This window comes from Ranitomeya variabilis, chromosome 1 (genome assembly GCF_051348905.1).
Source record: "Ranitomeya variabilis isolate aRanVar5 chromosome 1, aRanVar5.hap1, whole genome shotgun sequence".
Taxonomy (NCBI): Eukaryota; Metazoa; Chordata; class Amphibia; order Anura; family Dendrobatidae; genus Ranitomeya; species Ranitomeya variabilis.
Window position 1 is genome coordinate 1,045,274,363 of NC_135232.1, and position 23,642 is coordinate 1,045,298,004.

Below are 23,642 nucleotides of genomic sequence, written 5' to 3' on the forward strand. Positions count from 1 at the left end.
GCACGCCATAAAATGAAAAATAGCTTTTATAATACTCACCTAGGGGTTGATTTGGTCCAATGGCTGTCTTTGGTTATGATCCGGTGCCTCCTCTCTTTAAGCTTTGAGTGGATGATGTGTTCTACATCAACCACCCTGAGTCCTCCGCATTGAGTGGAGTGTAATAAAAGCTATTTTTTGTTTTATTGAGAGCGCATTGGGGACATATAGACAGCATTCTAGAATGTTGTCACGTAGGGCTTACAGGTGCTGGACCTACTTTATATGGGAAAAACTGGTGACCGGTTCCCTTTAACACCTTCGCCAAGAAAGCTGTTTTCACCTTCCTGACCAGACCAAATTATATAATTCTGTCCAGTGTCATTTTATGTGGTAATAACTCTGGAACACTTTAACCCCTTTCTGACCTCGGACGGGAGAGTACGTCCGAGGTCAGAAGCCCCGCTTTGATGCAGGACTCCGCGGTGAGCCCGCATCAAAGCCGGGACATGTCAGCTGTTTTGAACAGCTGACATGTGCCCGCAATAGCGGCGGGTGAAATCGCGATTCACCCGCCGCTATTAACTAGTTAAATATCGCTGTCAAACGCAGACAGCGGCATTTAACCGGCGCATCCGGCCGGGCGGCCGGAAATGAGCGCATCGCCGACCCCGTCACATGATCGGGGGTCAGCGATGTTTCTGCATTGTAACCATAGAGGTCCTTGAGACCTCTATGGTTACTGATTGCCGGTAGCTGCGAGCGCCACCCAGTGGTCGGCGCTCACAGCACACCTACATTTCTGCTGCATAGCAGCGATCTGATGATCGCTGCTATGTAGCAGAGCCGATCGCGTTATGCCAGCTTCTAGCCTCCCATGGAGGCTATTGAAGCATGGCAAAACTAAAAAAAAAAAGTAAAAAAAATGTGAAAAAAATAAAAAAAATATAAAAGTTTAAATCACCCATTTGGTATCGCTGCGTTCAGAATCGCCCAAATCTATCAATAAAAAAAAGCATTAACCTGATCGCTAAATTCGAAACGCCAGAATTACTTTTTTTGGTCGCCGCGACATTGCATTAAAATGCAATAATGGGCGATCAAAAGAACATATCTGCACCAAAATGGTATCATTAAAAAAGCCAGCTCGGCACGCAAAAAATAAGCCCTCAACCCAGTGGCGTAGGAAGGGGGGTGCGGGGGGGGCGGGCCGCCGCGGGCGGCACAATGCGGGGGGGCGGCACAATGCGGGGGTGAGTCAGTGGCGTATCTAGGGGGGGAGCAGCCGGCAGGGGGGCGCAGTCGGGCCGCCTAAAGCGGCGGTCCGCAGTGTCTCCCCCGGCGGCTGCATTCTGTCACCCCCCGCGCTGGGAGTCAGCTGTTCTCTGTGCCGACTGTCAAGCTGACAGCCGGCACAGAGAAGCTGCAGCGTGCCGGCTCCCAGTGTTCAATTGTACTCGTATCTGTGATGCGAGTACAATTGAAGCTCTGACTGCCGGGTCAGAGCGATGCCAGCAGCGTGATCAGGTCATGTGATCACGCTGCTGACGTCACTCACCTGCGCGGCAGAGCAGGAGATGCAGAGCGGTGGTAAGTGCTCCAATGGAGCTGAAGACACCGAAAGTGCAGGGGGGGAATTTACTGTGTGGGGAAGGGGGGCATATATTGTGGGGGGGATTTACTGTGAGTGGAGGCTGGAGCTGAAGACACCGAAGGTGCAGGGGGGGATTTACTGTGAGTGGGGATGGGGGAAAATATTGTGGGGGGGATTTACTGTGAGTGGGGATGGGGGCATATATTGTGGGGGGGATTTACTGTGAGTGGGGATGGGGGCATTTATTGTGGGGGGGATTTACTGTGAGTGGGGATGGGGGCATTTATTGTGGGGGGGATTTACTGTGAGTGGGGATGGGGGCATTTATTGTGGGGGGGATTTACTGTGAGTGGGGATGGGGGCATTTATTGTGGGGGGGATTTACTGTGAGTGGGGATGGGGGCATTTATTGTGGGGGGGATTTACTGTGAGTGGGGATGGGGGCATTTATTGTGGGGGGGATTTACTGTGAGTGGGGATGGGGCCATTTATTGTGGGGGGGATTTACTGTGAGTGGGGATGGGGGCATTTATTGTGGGGGGGATTTATTGTGAGTGGGGATGGGGGCATATATTGTGGGGGGGATTTACTGTGAGTGGGGATGGGGGCATATATTGTGGGGGGGATTTACTGTGAGTGGGGATGGGGGCATTTATTGTGGGGGGGATTTACTGTGAGTGGGGATGGGGGCATTTATTGTGGGGGGGATTTACTGTGAGTGGGGATGGGGGCATTTATTGTGGGGGGGATTTACTGTGAGTGGAGCTGAAGACACCGAAGGTGCAGGGGGGGGATTTACTGTGAGTGGGCATGGGGGAAAATATTGTGGGGGGATTTAATGTGAGTGGGGATGGGGGGCATATATTCTGGGGGGGATTTACTGTGAGTGGGGATGGGGGGGGATTTCATGTGAGTGGGGATAGTGGGATATATTATTGGATTGGGGATATTTAATATGAGTGGAGATGGGGGGATTTATTGTGGGGGGAGATTTAATGTGAGTGGAGATGGGGTATTTATTGTGTGTGGGGGGAGATTTGTCATGGGGATGGGGGGATTTAATGTGTGGGGGAGATCTGAGGACACAAAATGAAGAGCAAAGGGGGAGATGGGGGGCATATATGAGGAAACAGTATGGGGGATGAGTGCAGACAGCTTGGGGTCAAACAGGGGAATGTATGTGGACACAGTATGAGTAGCGATGTGAAAAACGTATGTGGACAGAGTACGGGGAGTGAGGGTGTTGGGATGTGTGCATGCGTAGCATGGGGGACAGTGTAAGGGCACAGCCAGGAGGGGATATGATACAAAGGAGGGGGAGTGTGATGAGAGAGTACAGTATAAATACTGGGCCCTATAGGGGGGACACAGTGTGAGAGGTCAGTGTGAAGAGGGGTCCGGTATAGAAAGGAGAGGTCAGTGTAAAGAGCATGTACCATAAGACAGACAGTGTGGGGGTCATATTTTATGCAGACAATATAGTGCGGGGAAATTTTTTATTCAGGAGCATTATAATGACACTTGTATCTTTAAGGGCGTCATGTGGAGACTTTCTGCAAAAGAATGGAGAAGATGGAAGTCTGCAGAGACGGCTGTGGATGAGAAAACTCATCATGGGATCTGGACAAGATGAAGAAAGAAGAACGGCTCCAGAGGCGACGTCATCTATAAGGTACCTGGATGTAAATGTTATTTGTGATACTGACTAACTCTCATGTTTTTATTTATGTTAGGAGCATTAAAGGGGATGTCCAGGTTTGTAATGAGTCTGCAGTCATTCTTTGTGACTGCAGACTTCTGAGTTCTCACTGTGCACCCTGCACACTGTCAGGATTCTCTGGTGCTGGCGATTTACATACATGCGGTCACGTGCTGACTAGACATGTGTGGCCTCACTCTATGAAAATGAACTGAGCGAGGCCAGGCACGTCTAGTCGGAATGTGGTCGGAAGTATACAAATCGCATGCTTGTGCTGACATGACCGTCCACCGGCCAGGGAGAATCCTAAAAGTGTGCAATGCATTAGTTGTGAGAATTCAGAAGCTGCGATGTCAGGATTCACCTCTGCAGGTTCCAGTCGTCGACACATGGACACAACACTCATATGCGATTTTCATACTCATGGTCCTGTAACAACGAGCTTCTCTTCTGCTTCTCTCAGTTTTTCACTGAACATTGGGAGCTTAAGGGAGAGGAGCTCGTCGGTACATGACTAAGTGTGAAAATCGCATACGTTCTAGGGGGGGGCGCCAAACTCGGGAACAGCCCCGGGCGGCAAAAGCTCTAGCTACGCCCCTGCCTCAACCGACCCCAGATCATGAAAAATAGAGACGCTACCAGTATCGGAAAATGGCGCAACCTAGTCATGTTAGGTGTCTATGAACTCGTACTGACCTGGAGAATCATAATGGCAGGTTTTAGCATTTAGTGAACCTAGCAAAAAAGCCAAACAAAAAACAAGTGTGGGATTGCACTTTTTTTGCAATTTCACCGCACTTGGAATTTTTTTCCCGTTTTCTAGTAAACGACATGGTAAAACCAATGATGCTGTTCAAAAGTACAACTCGTCCCGCAAAAAATAAGCCCTCACATGGCCAAATTGACGGAAAAATAAAAAAGTTATGGCTCTGGGAAGGAGGGGAGCGAAAAACAAACACAGAAAAATGGAAAGGGGTTAATGAATCCAAGTGATTCTGAGATTATTTATTTTTGACTCTTTGTACTTTATGTTAGTGGTAAATTTAGGTCAAAATTTTTTGCATTTATTAATGAAAATATCAGATTGTTTGCAAAAATTTAGAAATTTTTGAATTTTCAATGTTTTTGTTTATATCTTTAAACCAGTTAGTCATGCTGTACAAAATAATTTATTAATAACATTAGTCGGGCAGCACAATTAAGGACGGATTTGAACCCACAGGTGCGTCATAGAATTTTATAACGTTGAACCGTGAAAATGAAAAAATATTTTTTTCCAGCAAAAAAGTTGCTTCAGCCCTAAATGTTTCATTTTCACAAGGAGAAAATGGAGCACACAATTTGTTGTGCAATTTGTTATAAGTGCACCAATACCCCATATGTGGTGGAAATGACAGGGCTCGGAAGGGAAGGAGCACTAGTTAAATTCTTGAGTGCAATTTTGGCTGGAACGGATTGTGGATGCCATGTCACATTTGACGAGTCCCTGTCATTCCGAAACAGCAGAAAACCCCCACAAGTGACCCCCATTTAGTTTGGTTTTTAACCCTCAGACGATTCACCGATTTGTATAACATTTGGGCTGAGTCAATGGAAAATTTAAATTTTTTCCACTAAAATGTTACTTTCACCCCAAGTTTTCAGTTTTCAAAAGGTATAATAGGAGAAAATGGAAAAGAAAATATGTTACGCAATTTCTCCTGGGTAGGTCAAAACCCCATATGTGGTTGAAAACTACTCTTGAGGCACAGTGCAAAACTCAGAAGGGAAGGAGCACCATATTGAAGTGCACATTTTGCTGGAATGGTTTGAGGGTGCCATGTCAGATTGGCAGAGTCTGTGGTGCCCGAACAGCAAACCCCCCTATAAGTGACCTAATTTTACAAACTACACCTCTCAATTCATCTAAGATTGCAGTGATTGACACCACTGGTGTGTCACATAATTTTACACCATTGGACGGTAAAGAAAAAATAATTTTTTACCACAAAAATTTTATTTTTGCCCCAGAATTTACCTTGTCACACAGGGTAAAAATGGCACCAAAGTTTGCCACACAATTTCTGCTGAACGTGGCAATACTCCATATATGTCTGTGTGTAGAGTGCTGCTTAGCCACACGGTGAGACTCAGAACGGAAGCATCGATATTTGACTCTTGGAGAAGAAATTATAGTAGAATAGTTTACGGACTCCATATACAGAGCCCCTAAGTGCAAGAAGAGCGAATCCCCCTCAAGTGACCCCATTTTCAAAATTACACCCCTGTAGGAATTTATCTGCAGGGGCAGGGCCGATTTTTACTCCATGGGTGTTTGCCAGAAACAAGCAGCAGTGAATATTTGTGAGTGAAAATTGCAAATCTTCCATTGTAGTGCCCAGTATGTTGTAATGAGCAGTACATTGTGCCCAGCTCGTGCTTCTAGAGACATGGACCCCATCAATTAAGCAGGTTCTCATCGCTACAGATATGCCAAACATGGATGTTAACTGCAGTTTAGGCACACTGTGAAGCTTAGGCCCCTTTCACATATCAGTTTTTTGCTATCAGTTGCAATCCGTCGAATTTTGAAAAAAACAAATCCAGCGACTGATGCTGCCGGATCCGTTTTTTTTTCTCATCAACTTGTATTAGCAACGGATTGCAACGGATCGCCTCACGTGTCATCCGTCATTCGCCGTATCTGTCGAAAATTCTTTGTCCGATCGCCGGAGATGACGGACAAAGTAAAGTTTTTTGTGTACTTCGAAAAATCAGACAGCAACGGATCCGTCGCCATCCGTCGCTTGCTTTAATGGAAGCCTATGGGCGCCGGAGCCATCAAATGACGGAATTCGGTGACGGATTCTGTTTTTTTTAACTGAGCATACTCCATCTGCCTCACTATCGGGAATTTTCCACTGGGGGTTCTGTCTGAATCACTTATTTCAGAGATTTTTATGGAAACCACTGTGCAAGAGTAGAGCGCAGGGAAAATATGAGCCAAGTCTTACTATCTTTGAGAGGCAGAATGAACAAATCAACAGCAGGTGAAGAATTTGTTTTATTTATTATTTACACTTTTCCTCGTCTATAAGTGATTAGATGACTTCATTTTTGGGTCGATGCGATTTCAGCGATACCAGATTTATATAGTTTTTTTATGTTTGGCTGCTGTCACACATTAAAAGACGCTTTTTTGCAAAACAAAGATTTTGCATCTCCTTATTTGAGAGCTATATATTTTCTATATTACTGCCAACAGAGTCCTGTGAGGTTTTATTTTTTGCGGGTCAAGTTGATGTTTTTATTGGTACCATTTTCGGTCTCAAAATGCTTTTTGATCGCTTTCTATTTCAATCTTTGTGAGGCAGAATAAACAAAAACCAGCAATTCAGGAATTTTTTTTCTCTTTTTTTTTCATTCTGTTTACCGTGTGGCAAATGTGATGACAATGTTATTCTTCGAGTTAGTACTATTACAGCGATACCACATTTATATACGGTAATTTTTCTATGTTTTGGCGCTTTTACACAATAAAAATTATTTTATAGAAAAAAGAATTATTTTTGCATCGCTCTATTCTAAGAGCTATAACTTTTTAATTTTTCTGCTGATGGAGATGTATGATGGCTTGATATTCGCAGGACAAGAAGTTGTTTTCAGCGAAACCATTTTTATTTACATTTGACTTTTTGATGTGTTTTATTCCACATTTTGTTCAGCGGTATGACGAAAAAGCGTATTTCTTTTTTTTAAATGGGTTGACTAGTAGGAGAGTTTTATAGGTAAGGTCATTCAAGAACCGGAGATACTAAATCTGTGTACTTTATTTGTTTATTTTCTTACATAAATATATTTATTTATTAGATTAATATTTTTCTTTTGTTATCTTTGTTTTGTGATTTTTTGTTCAACTTTTACAATTGTTTGAAACTTTTTTTTACTTTTTTTTACCTTGTCCCATTATGGGACAACAACTTTTCCTGCCCTCATTGTTGATCTAATACCCTGCAATGTTTTTGTATTGCAGGGTATTAGATCAGGTGATTGTACATGGGGAGGAGGCATGTCAGCTTTTCACTGAGGTGGAGCTTACATGCCACCATACCTGGGTGACCCCAGGGCCATTTTTTGGCTCAGGATTACAATGAAGACCAAAGGCACAACGTGATCGCAATTGTTAGGCTCCACAACAACATTGTAAAAGCACAGTAAAATTGCAAAAATTGGTCAATTTAGCATTAGCCTTATGGTTTCCTTTCCAACACGGTAGAGCAACCCTGATCTTAACGCACCTATAATTTTACAGTAGTGCAGTACAATAGTGAAAATTATTGAATAGCATAACCAGTCTACAGAAATCAGGCTGCAATGATTCAGTAATAGGAACTTCTAACTGGAACATTTTAATAACATTATTACTGAGCTCAGGAAGCCAGAAATGTCCTTAAACCAACTATACTGAATATTTTAATTGCCATATTGATATATAATGAGATCCCCTGGGGCTAATTTCTGGTAACAATTAACACAACAGCAAACGACCAACTCTCCAGTGTACCCAGCCTGTCATTTCAGAGTTTATATCTAAAGGTTCTGTTAGGAAGCATTGTTTAATACATATTTACTAATCATATACAAAATACTTGGTCTGAATAAAAACAAAGTGCTACAAACAAACAAGTAATCTCTCTGACCTTCTCAGCATAATAACTAGGAAATTAAACCAGATGATATGACCAAACCATTATATTAAGAATGTGATTTTCTATGTGCGGGCAACAGTTTACAGCCATTTTACTAACAGTAATAACTGCCTTAATAGAATAGAAATGAAATCCAAGAAAATTAAAATCCGACTTATTATAACCATGGAAAATGTCTGTGTCAACTGAAGCATTACTATTTCCCATCCCTGGAACTAACTGACCTCTGCCTTTTCCTGAGAAATAACCCTATCCCTCCTCCACCAAACTCTTCAGCTGGCACTTTACAGCTTTACAGCTGGCACAATGCAGTCAGGCGGTAACGTTTTCCTGGAATTCTCCAAATCCTGACATGTCAATCAGATGCCAGATTAAAGCGGGATTCTTCACTCCACAGAACACGTTTCCACTGCTCCAGAGTTCAGTGGTGACAGTTTTACACCATTCTATCTGATGTTTGGTATTGTGCTTGGTGATATGAGGCACTCATGCAGTTGCTGGTCCATGGATATCCAAGCTGTGAAGCTCCTGGAGCTTAGATTCTGTGCTGATGTTAATGCCTTGGAGTTCTGCAGGTACTGATTAACTAGACCATTGATGACTTTTAGGTACAGTAATTGAGCATAATAAATGGAGGGTAGGGAAGGGGTTAAAAATAGAATCCCTCCACCACCATTGTTTTGGTCCTTCATGTGGATTTTTGGCTGTTATGCTGCTGAGGACTATGCAGTCACATGTGTTGGTGGGGGTTGATGAATGTCATTGACATTAATGGCGAGCGTCATCTCCTCAGCACGGCATCACTTTTGATCTGGTGGAGACCGGTGGAAAAGCCTCATTGGATCAGGGAGAGAGGAATAGATTTTGGTGGTCAGTACTATAGATAAAGCAACAAAGACTAATATAATTGGTACAGCAAAGCATCCCTTAGGTTTGGGGACCATGACTAGTGTGAGAGCACTCATTAGAGTCTGCTGAGAATGCCCATTTATCACCCTTGCGTCTCACATTGAAGCCACCGTTTACCAGCACACAATCCCCAGTCTTGATAGTGGTGAGGTTGGTATCAAAAGCTCTAACTCCACGGTGGGCACAGGTCAGACTTCATTGCATTGGCTAACTGATACCACTGACCAGAGATTCAGCAGTGGTTGTAAGTCTTTAGGTAACAGAGTGAACAGAATTACCAGTCAATCACAAAAGGGTAATTCTCTTGGTACACAATGTACTTGGCACAGTCTACAGTGTAATGTGCTATAACTCACTGGGTAACCACACAGAGATGCAATAGTCTCATCAGTGACTCAGTCGGTACGCCAGGTGCCCTCTATTGTACGATCAATTAAAGCTATGTGTTAAGGGAGATATGATATCCAGACACAACAAGGTTATTAACACAATGGCCTGGGATTAGAATGAACCCCAGAGCAGAAATAAGTAAAATCAATAAATCTTTATTAAATATGAGATAGATAAAAAAAATGTTAAAAAGATGCTTCACCTAATGGGCACAAATGTAGCCAGGTAATAATATAAAAAGGCACTAGAGAATGGTATTTTAGGAGGAGAAAACAGCATATGTCCAGTATTGATATACTGTATATGTGTCTTCCACCATGTAAAGTAATCAGCTCTGTGCTAGACACGAAGTACAAACATGAGTGACATGCAGTAATAAATCAAATATAATAATAGACTGGGCATACCTTTTATAAGTAAATCAATTTCTGCATGCGCCATTTTGTTGTAGTGTAATTTTTTTTGGCTGCAGCAACAAGATGCCGGCAGAGGCGCTAGCACAGTAGCATCTATAGGAACATGATAGATGTTAATGCGCAGGCGCAGCCAACGTCACCATTTTCATGGTGATTTCTTTTCTTTTCAACACAGCAATATACAGTAATAGGAACTAACTAATAAGTGATAGAGCACAGGCACTGCAGCTGCCATTTTGATGAAGTAACTTTTTTTCAAATACACACATTAGTATAATCTTTATGTAAACTTGGGGGCAGGTCATCGAGGGATCAGTGACCTGTCAGCAGTCTTCATTATGAGAGCTAATCAGAGCACCACATGAAGACCCCCCACAGGCCGCCCCGGAGCACGAGCATATCATAAACTGCAAACTAAAAATAAGGGTTAAACAACAACCACAAGAAGGATTTCATCACCAGCCATCATTTTAATCAGTATAACGGCGCCAACCTGACACTGTGTAGGTTACTATGCACAATCCTGCTGACAGACTCTCTTTAAGACCAGAATCCCAGTGTCTAAAATATGCATTCACAAACACCCTGCTTATATCTGTATAAAAATGCATTGCAAAAAAACGCCCAGAAAAACCTCAATGGCTATTCTGTATTGGCAGAACACCTGCAGAAAAAATGCAGCAGGGAAAAGACTTCGTGGGAACACATCCTCAAAGCAGGGTGTTAAAGGGGAGGTCTGAAAATGTAGTTTTAACCCTAAATCTCTATTTAAAGTGATAACCTAATCTTTCTTCTAATATGCTTTAGTGAAAAATTCCCTATTGTTCCCTAACTATACAATCTAACTACTTTTTTTTGTACTACTTCCAATGTGATGACGGTTCACTTGAGAACCCCAGTGCATGTTGGGATAGTCAAATGAGTTGTCATCGGGGTGCAAAGTCTGCAGTCACTGCCGCAACCTCTGCCCCTCACCCTGAACCAAAGCATAATCAGAGATGTCTATTTCAGGGGCTGAGGCAGTTGTCAAATTCAGACGTATGCTCAGTAGGATCTTCTCATTGCACAGTGACAGTCCACTCTATCGCCAGCTCTGATCATAATTGACGAATTGGCGACAGACCGCACTGTCATTGCACATTGTAAGAAGGGAACAAGTGAGCAGAGACCAACCCACACAAGTGATGTCACCTGGCTGTCAAATTCTTCAAAATTGGCCGCAATTCTTACACCAGAAAAGTTACTTCAGTCCCTAGTGTAACATTTCTGGAGTGGTGCAGGGAGTCTCACAGCACTGAGAAGATGTGCTGAATTCATTAAATGGTGTGCTCCTCTTAATGAATTTGGCACATCTTATCCTTATAGGGTCTGAACTTTATAAGGAAAGGCACTGGGTCTGTAAGGGACTAGGAAAGGGTTAAATGATAGTGCGGGAAAGTTTTGAAGGCTGCTGTGTGTAAAAGGCGGAGTGATTAGTACAGCATATACAGGGGTTTTGGAGCCAAAAGGCTTCTCACCCATATTACCTTTATCTTGGTGCCCACCTACCCTGCCCCATCTTTTATAGGTCTTACTTTTATAGATTTGGATTTCAGCGGCTTAAGGTAAGGATGTTTGATGGCTCCTTACATAAAGGACCAAAGTTTTGGTTACAGTGTAAGTTTATGGATATGTTGTTATGTATTTCACAAAAGATTTATATATAAAATGTTTTTTATATGATATTTAATTATAAAGTTGTCACAGCGTGGCCTATTTTCTCATACATGCCCAATTATGCGCATTCAGCAAGGCCCGCTGTAACACAGTGGTTGGCCTTTGGGTGTTAATTGAGGACCTCGATGGAAAGAAAAGAAATGGCCATTGATAGGGTTTTGGGCATTTTTGGTTCTTAATAAAGCTGTGGCCAGCCCACTTATCCCACACAAGTTTCGGTGTCTTCATTGTGGGATAGGAGGCAATAGAAATAAAGCAGCCAAATTTTCGTAAGAGGTTGGTGTATCCTTGCAGTCCTACATAACCCTCATTAAGATAGCTGTATCAAATGCTGTTGCTTGCAATAAAAAGCGTCTTTTAGTGTGTGACAGCAGCCAAACATAAAAACCCAATATAAGTCTGGTATCGCTATAATCTACACCTGCTGTTGGTTTTTCTTTCTTCCTCCCAAAGACGCAGTAAGGCTTGGATCACATTTATCCTATGCTCTACGCTGAGCACTTACACCGGGGTTTCTGTGTAAATCTCTGAAATACATGATTCAGACGGAGCCCCCAGAGGAAGATTCCCCATAATGAGGCAGATGTCCAAAGAGGTATAATTTCCAAAATGGGGTCACTTGAGGGGGGATTGTGGTCTTCCAGCACTTAGAGGCTTTGAATATGGAATCCACGAACTATTCTAGGAAAATCTGCTCTCCAGGAGGCAAATAGCGCTCCATACCTCCCGAGTCTTGCCTTATGGCTAAGTAGTACTGTACAGCCACATATGGGGTATTTCTACATTCAGCAGAAATTATGGGACAAATTTTAGTGCTATTTTGAACCATTTCCTAGTGTGAAAATGTAAAATCTTGGGCTAAAATGACATTTTAGAGGTAAAAATGTAATTTTTTTTGTCACTGCCCAATGGTATAAAATCCTATGACATCCTGGTGTCAATATGATCAATGCACCCCTAGATGAATTCATTGAGAGGTGTTGTTTGTAAAATGGAGTCACTTATTGGGGGCTCTGCTGTTCTAGCACCGCAGGTGCTCTGCCAATGTGACATGGCACCCTCAAAGCAGTCCAGCAATACCTAAACTCCAGTAAGATGCTTCTTCCCTTCTGATCTTTGCACTGTGTCTCAAACATGGTTTTCAAAGATATATGGGGTATCCGTGTACTCAGGAGAAATTGCACAACACATTTTTAGGACAAGGTAAAAAAGTAAAAATGGCCTGGTCAGGAAGTTGAAAACAGGCTTTGGGATGAAGGGGTTAAATCAGAGAGTTATGTCACACAAAATTGTTCATAAATAATATTTCCCACATGTCTGCTTTACATCAGCACAATTTTGGAAACATAGATTTTTTTGTTAGGAAGTTATGAGGGTTAAAAGTTGACCAGCGATTTCTCATTTTTACAACAAAATTTGCAAAACCATTTTTTTAGGGACCACCTCAGACTTGAAGTGACTTTGAGGGGCCTATATGACAGAAAATGCCCAAAACTGACACCATTCTAAAAACTACACCCCTCAAGGTACTCAAAACCGCATTCAAGAAGTTTATTAACCCTTCAGGTGCTTCACAGGAATTTTTGAAATGGTTAAAATAAATGAACATTTAACTTTTTTCACAAAAAAATATTCAGATCCAATTTGTTTTATTTTACTAAGGGTAACAGGAGAAATTGGACCCCAAAAGTTGTTGTACAATTTGTCATGAGTATGTACAACCACTGTAGACCACTGTTTAGAGCTCGGAATAGAAGGAGCGCTGTTTGACTTTTCAAATCAAAATAGGCTGGAATTGAGATTGGACACCATGTTGCATTTGGAGAGCCCCTGATGTGCCTAAACAGTGGAAACTCCCCACAAGTGACACCATTTTGGAAAGCAGACCCCCTAAGGAACTTATCTAGATGTGTGGTGAGCATTTTGAACCCCCAAATGCTTCACAGAATTTTATAATGTAGAGCCGTAACAATAAAAAAAATCATATTTTTTTCACAAAAATGATCTTTTCGCCCCCAATTTTTTATTTTCCCAAGGGTAACAGGAGAAATTGAACCCCAACAGTTGTTGTGCAATTTGTCTTGAGTATGCTGATACCCCATATGTGGGAGTAAACCACTGTTTGGGCACATGGCAGAGCTGAGATGGGAAGGAGCGCCGTTTGACTTTTCAATGCAAAATTGGCTGGAATTGAGATCAGAAGCCATGTTTCGTTTGGAGAGCCCCTGATGTGCCTAAACAGTGGAAACCCCCCAATTCGAACTCCAAACCTAACCCCAACACACCCTAACCCTAATCCCAACCCTAACCATAACCCTAACCACAATCCTAACCCCAACAAATCCCTAATCCTAATCCCAACCCCAACCATAACACTAACCACAAACCTATCCCTAACACACCCCTAACCCTAATTCCAACCCTTACACTAATCCCAACCCTAACCCTAATTCCAACCCTAACCCTAATTTCAACCCTAACCGTAAGCCCAACTCTAATCCTAACCCTAACTTTAGCCCCAGCCCAAACCTTAACCCCCAACCCTAACCCTAACTTTAGCCCCAACTCTAACCCCAACCTCAGCTCCAACCCTAATCTTAACCCAATAGGAAAATGGAAATACATTTTTTTATTTTATAATTTTTTTCCTAACTAAGGGGGTGAATTAAAAGGGGGGTTTGATTTACTATTTATACCGGGTTTTTATGTTTGACAGCTGTCACACACTAAAAGATGCTTTTTATTGAAAAAAATAGTTTTGTCATCACCATATTTTGAGATCTATAGTTTATCCATATTTTGGCCCACAGAGTCATGTGAGATCTTGTTTTTTGCGGGACGAGTTGACATTTTTATTGGTGCCATTTTCAGGTACATGGCATTTTTTGATCGCTTTTTATTCCGATTTTTGGGAGGCAGAATGAACAAAAACCAGCAATTCAGGAATTGCTTTTTCTTTTTTTTATAATTTTTTTTATACTATTCCGCATGTGGTAAAATTGATAAGGCAGCTTTTTTCTTTGGGTCAGTACGATTACAGCGATAACTCACTTATATGTTTGTTCCATGTTTTGGCGCTTTTACACATTAAAAACTATTTTATAGAGAAAATAATTATTTTTGCATCGCTTTATTCTGAGAGCTATATCTTTTTTATTTTTCTGCTGATGGAGCTGTATCATGGCTTGTTTTTTGCAGGACAAGATGCCATTTTCAACTATATTATTTTTATTTACATCTGTCGTTTTGATCGCGTTTTATTGCACTTTTTGTTCGGCGGTATGATGGTAAAGCATTGTTTTTGCCTCTTTTTTTACGGTGTTCACTGAAGGGGTTAACAGGTGGGATAGTTTTATAGAGCGGGTCGTAATGGACGCGGCGATACCAAATATGTGTACTTTTATTTTTTTTATTTACATAAGTAAATGGATTTATTGGGAAAAAAATTTTTTTTCTTTATTTGAGGATTTTTTTAAAAAATATATTTTTACACATTCTAATTTTTTTTTTTACTTTAAAACATTGTCCCAGGTTGGGACATCACTATATCATGTCAAATCACTGATCTGACACTTTGCATAGCACAGTGTCAGATCAGCAATCTGACAGGCAGTGTAGGAGGCTTGCCGGCGCCTGTTCTCAGCAGGCGCTGACAAGCCACCTCATTGAATGACCCGGAAGGACTCTGCAGCCCTCTTGGAGCCGGGGGTCTCCATGGACGTGATCACATCGCGTTGTTCCGGTGGGAGCGCGCAATGAGCCCCCTCCCTGCGCGATTGTTCTCTATGCCGCTGTCACTACTGACAGCGGCATCAGAGGGGTTAAATGCCCATGATCGGCGCTAGCACTGATCGAAGGCATTGCTGTGGGGTATCAGCTGTCACATACAGCTGATACCCACATGCGATCGCCGCGGCGCTCACCGTGAGACCACGCGATCATGCCGCCATACTAGCACTGCTGTTTGCGGGAATGCAGTTCCCACAGAGCAGTACTACATAGTACGGCACATGTCGGGAAGGGGCATAAAAATGAAAAGTTTGAAAATTGCTAAATTTTCAGATTTTTTTCACAAATAAATGCAAGTTATATCGAAGAAATTTTACCACTGTCATGAAGTACAATATGTCACGAAAAAACTGTTGGATTCGTTGAAGTGTTCCAGAGTTATTACCACATAAAGTGACACTGGTCAGAATTGTTAAGCTTGGCCTGATCATGAAGATGAAAGAAGGCTTGTAGGTGAAATTACTAACCTGTATTAAACAAAAAATGACACCCCTACCACTTTTTCATCTTCTCTGGTTTTAATGAACACTGTGTACACCTCCATATTTGTCACCCAGTCATGTCTGTCATTCAGTCAGGTTATTATAATGCCCACCACATCATAATCTGTGGCTTACTTTACATTACATCACATTTTGTTTTTAAGACTTGCATTCGCCAGTAGACATTTGATGCTGTTGGCACATTTAATTTTCATAGGTCCACGATTATTCTTAGTCACTTCCCTACTTTTCTGGCAAGTCCCAGCCCGATTAAATCCTTATTAATCCCTATTGTTTACCACTCTATCTGCTCTATCTATCCCCTTTGGACTGGTCAGGGCTTTCATTGATCGGTTGCAGATTTGTCACACTTCAGGAATGACATCCATCAACAAAGTTCATCATCTGACACACATATTTATATCACAAAATACAGAAACAACTTTTCTCTATTATCCCAGCTAAAATATTTCTGAATGTGGCAGGAGAGTTAATCACTGGCTGTTACGTTATCTAGACACCATTACTAATGTTACTGTGTGTAGAAAAGTGAGGTCTTCACCAATATATATTTCAACTCCTAAATGACCCTATGGGCAATTCCTGAAGTGAACTGGATGTTTTTGGGTGACAATTGCTTTTCTTTGGCAGATAAGTGAAGGCGCTGACTGCATTTTTATTCCAACAAATCTTTTCCTGGCAGAAGCCCCTGTTAAGTCCAGACAGATTGCCCAAGAACTGGTGCACAGTTTTCCGAGAGAGACAAGGATAAGAGAATGTTACTCTGCTCTGCAAACCTGGAGAGCCTACAAGGAAAGGATTATTGGAAAGCCAGTACGTGGAGGCATGAAATTCCCAAATCTTAGGAAATAAATGTCTAATAATTTTTGTATGGACAACCTACAGATCAATATGCTTAAGTCTGTAGCGATATGCCTAATAATCACGCACTGGACATAATATTGACCTACAGGATACTAATAATCCAGTTTCGTTCCAAGAGATGAAACAGACATTTGTGCACTGGTATTGCATGTTATCTACAACCTACATACATACATGATAATGGATATTTGAAATATTGCTGATACATGTTTACTTCTATTTCATCATAATATTACTTTACACTACCATCATATGGTGGTGAACATGACACATCATCATTTTCCATTGTGGGTTTTTACCTGTTAACATAGAACATGTTAGTATTATGTACAGTACATAGTCATCTGCTGTCCTAAATCAGAATTTTTTTTTGTAACCAATACATTTTTATATAAGTGTAAGTTTATAGTAGTTACTTATGCTTCTTTATTGCTATGGTTGTTCTAGAAAAATTGGGTGCAAGTATATGTATAGGCTTGATGTGTTTATTAAATTTAGTTCCATTCATCAGTAATCCGCTCTTGTAAAATGTATTTTCTATAAAAATAATAAATAATGAAGAAAGAAATAAAAATTGGCACTACTAAATTCTTGTGTATACATTCCAAATGCACAATTAGGAAGTGTGAATCGGTCATTTCAAGGAAAATTCAAAGGTGGGGTAGATATTTATCAAACTATACGGTTGTGCTCAAATGTTTACATGCCAAGGCAGAATTTTTGCTTTCTTGGCCTTTTTTCAGAGAATATGAATGATAACACCAAAACATTTTCTCCACTCATGGTTAGTGGCTGGTTGAAGCCATTTATTGTCAAACTGTTTTCTCTTTTTAAATCATAATGAAAACCCAAAACATCCAAATGATCCTGATCAAAAGTTTACATACCCCATTTCTTAATACTGTGAATTGCCCCCTCTAACATCAATGACAGCTTGAAGTCTTTTGTGGTAGTTATGGATGAGAGTCTTTATTTTCTCAGATGGTAAAGCTGCCCACTCTTCTTGGCAAAAAGCCTCCAGTTCCTGTAAATTCCTGGGCTGTCTAGCATGAACTGTGCGCTTGAGATCTCCCCAGAGTGGCTCAATGATATTGAGGTCAGGAGACTGAGATGGCTCTCCAGAACTTTAATTTTGTTTTGCTGTAGCCAATGACAGGTCGACTTGACCTTGTGTTTTGGATCGTTGTCATGTTGGAACATCCAAGTACGTCCCATGCACAGCTTCTGAGCTGATGAGTGCAAATTTACCTCCTGTATTTGCTGATAACAACATAATGATTTGATGCATTCATCTTTCCTTCAACTTTGACCAAGTTTCCTGTGCCTTTGTAGCTCACTCATCCCCAAAACATCAGCAATCCACCTCCATGCTTTACAGTAGGAATGGTGTTCCTTTCATCATAGGCCTTGCTGACCTCTCTCCAAATGTAATGTTTATGATTGTGGCCAAAAAGTTCAATTTTGGTCTCACAACTCCAAATTATCTTGTTCCAGAAGTTTTAAGGCTTGTCTCTGTGCTGTTTTGCGTATTATAGAAGAGATACTTTGTGGCAGTTGTGCAGTAATGGCTTTCTTCTGGCAACTCGACCATGCAGCCCATTTTTCTTCAAATGCCTCCTTATTGTGCATCTTAAAACAGCCACACCACTAGTTTTAAGAGACTCCTGTATTTCAGCTGATGTTGTTTGTGGTTTTTTTTTTGCATCCTGAACAATTTTCCTGGCAGTTGTGGATAAAATTTTTGTTGGTCTACCTGACCGTGGTTTTGTTTTTACAGAGTTTTATGTTTTATCAATTCCTTGGATGTCTTTTTGTATCCCTTTCCTGTTTTATACAGTTCAGCTATATTTTCCAGTAGATACGTTGACAATTCTTTTGCTTTCCCCATGACTCACAATCCAGAAACGTCAGAGGCTGGATGAAAGATGAAAGAGTCTGTCTGGATCCCAGAAACTCACTCAGCTTTTATGTACACGCACTGATTACAAGCAAACAGGTCACAGGTGAGGATGTTACCTTTAGTAGCCATTCAAACCCATTTGTATCAACTTCTGTGCATGTTATCAGGCCAAAATCACCAGGGTATGTGAACTTTTGATCAGGGTCATTTGGATGTTTTGGGTTGTCATTATGATTTAAATAGAGAAACACAGTAGTCTGACAATACACTATGTTCCAAATTATTATGCAAATGACGTTTTTCTCGGATTTTCCTAAATGGTCAGTGCAAATGACAGTCAGTCTAATAAAACTCATCACCCGTTAGAGTATACATCGAATTTTATTGAAGAAATGTCCCAATGATAACAGTATAATCTCCAAAATGAATAAAAATTCTAAATGCACTGTTCCAAATTATTAGGCACAGTAGTATTTCTAAACATTTGATATGTTTTAAAGAACTGAAAATGCTCATTTGTGGAATTTGCAGCATTAGGAGGTCACATTCACTGAACAAAAAAGCTATTTAACTCCAAAACCTCTTAACAGGCCAAGTTACATGTTACCATAGGAACCCTTCATTGATATCACCTTCACAATTCTTGCATCCATTGAACTTGTGAGTTTATGGAGAGTTTCTGCTTGTATTTCTTTGCATGAAGTCAGAATAGCCTCCCAGAGCTGCTGTTTAGATGTGAACTGCCTCCCACCCGCATAGATCTTTTGTTTGATGATACTCCAAAGGTTCTCTATAGGGTTGAGGTCAGGGGAAGATGGTAGCCACACCATGAGTTTATCTCCTTTTATGCCCATAGCAGCCAATTACTCAGAGGTATTCTTTGCAGCATGAGATGGTGCATTGTCATGCATGAAGATGATTTTGTTCCTGAAGGCACGTTTCTGCTTTTTAGACCATGGAAGAAAGTTGTCAGTCAGAAACTCTATTTACTTTGCTGAGGTCATTTTCACACCTTCAGGAACCTTAAAGGGCTCTACCAGTTGGTTCCCCATGATTCCAGCCCAAAACATGACTCCTCCACCTCCTTGCTGACGTCGCAGCCTTGTTGGGACATGGTGGCCATCCACCAACCATCCACTACTCCATCCATCTGGACCGTCCAGGGTTGTTCGACACTCATCAGTAAACAAGACTGTTTGAAAATTAGTCTTCATGTACGTCTGGGCCCACTGCAACCGTTTCTGCTTGTGAACACTGTTTAGGAGTGGCCGAATAGTAGGTTTATGCACCACAGCAAGCCTTTGAAGGATCCTACACCTTGAGGTTTGAGGGACTCCAGATGCACCAGCAGCTTCAAATAACTGTTTGCTGCTTTGTAATGGTATTTTGGCAGCTGCTCTCTTAATCCAATGATTTTGTCTGGCAGAAAACTTCCTCATTATGCCTTTATTTGCATGAACTCTGTCTGTGCTCTGATTCAGTCACAAATCTCATCAGAGTTAGATGATCACTCTTAAGTTTTCGTGAAATATCTAATTTTTTCATACCTTGTCCGAGGCATTGCACTATTTAACGCTTTTCAGTAGCAGAGAGATCCTTTTTATTTCCCATATTGCTTGAAACCTGTGACCTGCATAATAATGTGGAACATCATTTTTGAGTAGTTTTCCTTTAATTAGAATCACCTGGAAAACTAATTATCACATGTGTTTAAGATTGATTTCAGTGATTCATTGAGCCCTGAGACACAATACCATCCACAAGTTTATTTGAAAAACAAAACAATTAAATCTTTATGACACTTAAATCCAATTTGCATAATAATTTGGAACACAGTGTAAATGGCTTCACCCAACCACTAACCATGAGTGGAGAAAACGTTTTGGTTCTACCATTCATATTCTCTGAAAAAAGGCCAAGAAAGCAAAAATTCTGCCAGGGTATGTAAACTTTTGAGCACAACTGTATATATATATATATACTGTATATAAGCAATTGTCTATATTTCGTGGATTATAAATTATTGCAATGTGTTCTATGTCCTCTGATTTATACTCTATTTGCCTAACTTTACTGTGTATTACAGTAAAGTGATGTGATGGAGAGGCATAGTGAGGGGGTTTAACAACACAGTTGGTGAAACGTTTAGTGAGCATGTTTGCAATTGCAGAGGTGCTCCCCAATAATTATAATGGGTGTAGGAGGCACTTCAGCAAGTAACAGTGCTGTTACTGAATGAAAACACTATATAAAGATCAAGGCAAACATTTAGACCATACAGTGACCATATAGTGGTAAATATCAGTTCTACAGACCGTATAACATATTACATTGCAGGTAAATCCATCACAGACAACATCCTTTTTGATTGGAATCATTTACGTGTCCATCTGGCCCAGACCGTCGTGACGACATCTTTCAGCTATGACTTGTCTGCAGAGTGGGATACATTTGACTTTACACATTTCCAACACCTGTTCCCAACCTACACAAACTCTCATTCCTGTTGCTACCCTCACTTCTCTGCCTGAAATGGCCCTAATAGAGAGGACTTAAATAATAGAAAATAAAAAACCCTCTGTGTGCTCCCCCCAAAATAATAGTATCCCATTTTGCCCCACACAGTACCTTCAAAAAAGCAATAACGCACAGAGTGCTTTCTTAACTGATAATTATGCCTAAAGTGCTCCCTTAACAGATTATAATGCTCAGAGATACCCCTTAAAGAGCAAAAATGTCTAGAATGTCTGCTTAATGAGCACTGGAGTTCATCTAATTAGTGCATCTTATATGTAGTAGTGCCCATTGGCTTCCTTATCAAATGTTATCATGCACTACAGAGAAATATTTTAATTATTTATTCCTTAAATCAATAGTATACGAGAAATTAAAAAAACTTTGCACGAATCTTATTAGTGAAAACTGCTGCTTTATCCTCCAGAACTGATCATTCATTTTAAAAATTCTCAATTTTACCTGTAAAATCTATATTCAGTGAAGACAGATTTTAGCATCACTGAGATAGGAGATTACAGTTGGTGCTTATAAGATTCTATGTAGACGGGAGGGGAAGGATGAGGGAGTAGCTAGAGGCAGAGATTTTTTTTCTCTCCCACCTTTCTACATTTAAGAGGACAGTTGCCATTGATAAAATTCTATCTCAGTAAAGGGAAACTTCACTGAGTACAGATTTTATACCCGTGAATCAAATGAAATATAAGTTACCGCAGAGAAAGAAGCAGATTTCTTTGATAAGATATTTTTCCAAAGTTTCTTATTTTCATGTGTACAATTGATTTATGAAATAAAAATAAAAAAATGTGGTTACTCATTAAAATAACCAATTACACAGATCTCATGTCTATTTAGGTGCTTGCTGCAGATGGGAAACATTTGTGTTCGCGGTTACAGCTTCTGACTGACTTTGTATTGGATATGTATAAGCTCAGGGGAAGTTACCTTCATGTAGAACTGCGCCTGCTGTGCGCTCATCTTCTGACTGGTGAATCACTAAAGACATGTTCATTTCAGAAGCCGTTCCTGTGCCTAATTAGTAAAATATTGTACTATAAAGACATAAGACTCATTTCCCGTGTTTATCAAGTCATTTGTAATCTCTTCAGAATTCAAACCAATTTACTCATCAATTTATAATGCGCCGCGCAGCTAAAGTATCATAAATCAGGCTATTAACATTGAAAATTAAGTATGGAAAAAGCAAGTCTGAGCATCAATCTTCAAGTTTTATTGCATGTTCTAATTAGTAAGTAAGGTATAAAACTTTTATATAGTGTCTGTACGTATATATATTTTCAGAATCTGTTTTTGATCATTGAAAATTATAATCTATATTCTCATAGCGAAAGTTTTCCAGAATATAAGTCATACAATGTTATACAGTCATGGTCGAAAGTGTTGGCACCATTGAAATTGTTCCAGAAAATGAACAATTTCTCCCAGAAAATTATTTCAACTACACGTTTTGCAATACACATGTTTATTTCCTTTGTGTGTATTGGAGCAATACAAAAAAAGAGAAAAAAAGGCAAATTGACATCATTTCACACAAAAAACCCAAAATGTGCCATACAAAATTATTGGCACCCGCAACTTAATATTTGGTTGCACAACCTTTGGAATAAATCACTGCAATCAATCGCTTCCTATAACCATCAAAAAGCACCAGTCAATTGCACTTCTGGACCATTCTTTCTTTGCAAACCGTTCCAAAGCAATTTTAAGATCTCTGCACAGGTGTTCAACAGGACTTCGATCCGGACTAATTGTTGGCCACTGCAGAATTCTCCACTGCTTTGTTTCCATCCATTTTGGGTGCTTGTTGAAGGATGTTTGGGGTCATTGTCCTGCTGAAAGACCCATGACCTAGGATGCAAACCCAGCTTTCTGACACTGGGTACTAAATTGCAACCCGAAATTCTTTGGTAATCTTCAGATTTCATGATGTCTTGCACACAGTCAAGGCACCCAGTGCCAGAGATGTCAAAACAACACCAAAACATCTTCGAACCTCCAACATATTTGACAGTAGGTACTGTGTTCTTTGTAGGACTCATACTGTTTTCTGTAAACAGTAAAATTATATGCTTTATCAAAAAGCTTTATCTTGATCTCAACAGTCCACAAGATGCTTTCTCAGAAGGATTTTGGCAAGCTGCAGTCTAGATTTTTTACATCTCTGTGTCAACAGTGGGGTCCTTCTGGGTCTCTTGCCATACCATTTTGTTTCATTCAAATGTCTATGGGTAGTTCGTGCTGACACTGATGCACCCTGATCCTGCAAGACAGCTTAAATTTCTTTAGAACTTGGTTGGGGCTGCTTATTCAGCATCTGGAATATGTTGCATTGCAACCTTTCATCAATTTTTTTCTTCAGTCCACACCCAAGGAGATTAGCCACAGTACCATGGGTTGAAAACGTATTGCTTATGTTGCACACCGTAGACAAAGAAACATTAAGATCTCTGGAGATGGACTTGTCCTTTGAGATTGTTCAACAATTTTGTTTCCAAGTCCTCAGAGTGTTCTATTCTCCTCTTTCTGTTCTTCATGCTTAGTGTGGCACACACAAACACAGAATGCAAAGATTGAGCAAACTTTTTCCCTTTACATCTGGTTTCAGGTGTGATTTTCATATTGCTCACATTTGCTACTTGCCACAGGTGAGTTTGAACAAG

The 23,642-nt window shown here is 40.7% G+C and overlaps 1 protein-coding gene across 1 annotated transcript in view; it reads left to right on the top strand.

The window, feature by feature from the left end:
* LOC143793096 (uncharacterized) overlaps positions 1-17,132 on the top strand; it is a 204,797-nt gene extending 187,665 nt beyond the window's left edge. The window contains exon 17 of the mRNA XM_077279733.1: positions 16,314-17,132. Coding sequence (XP_077135848.1) covers positions 16,314-16,535 — 222 coding nt within the window. The 3' untranslated portion in view covers positions 16,536-17,132. The remainder of the gene's footprint in view (positions 1-16,313) is intronic.
* Positions 17,133-23,642: the final 6,510 nt, after the last annotated feature.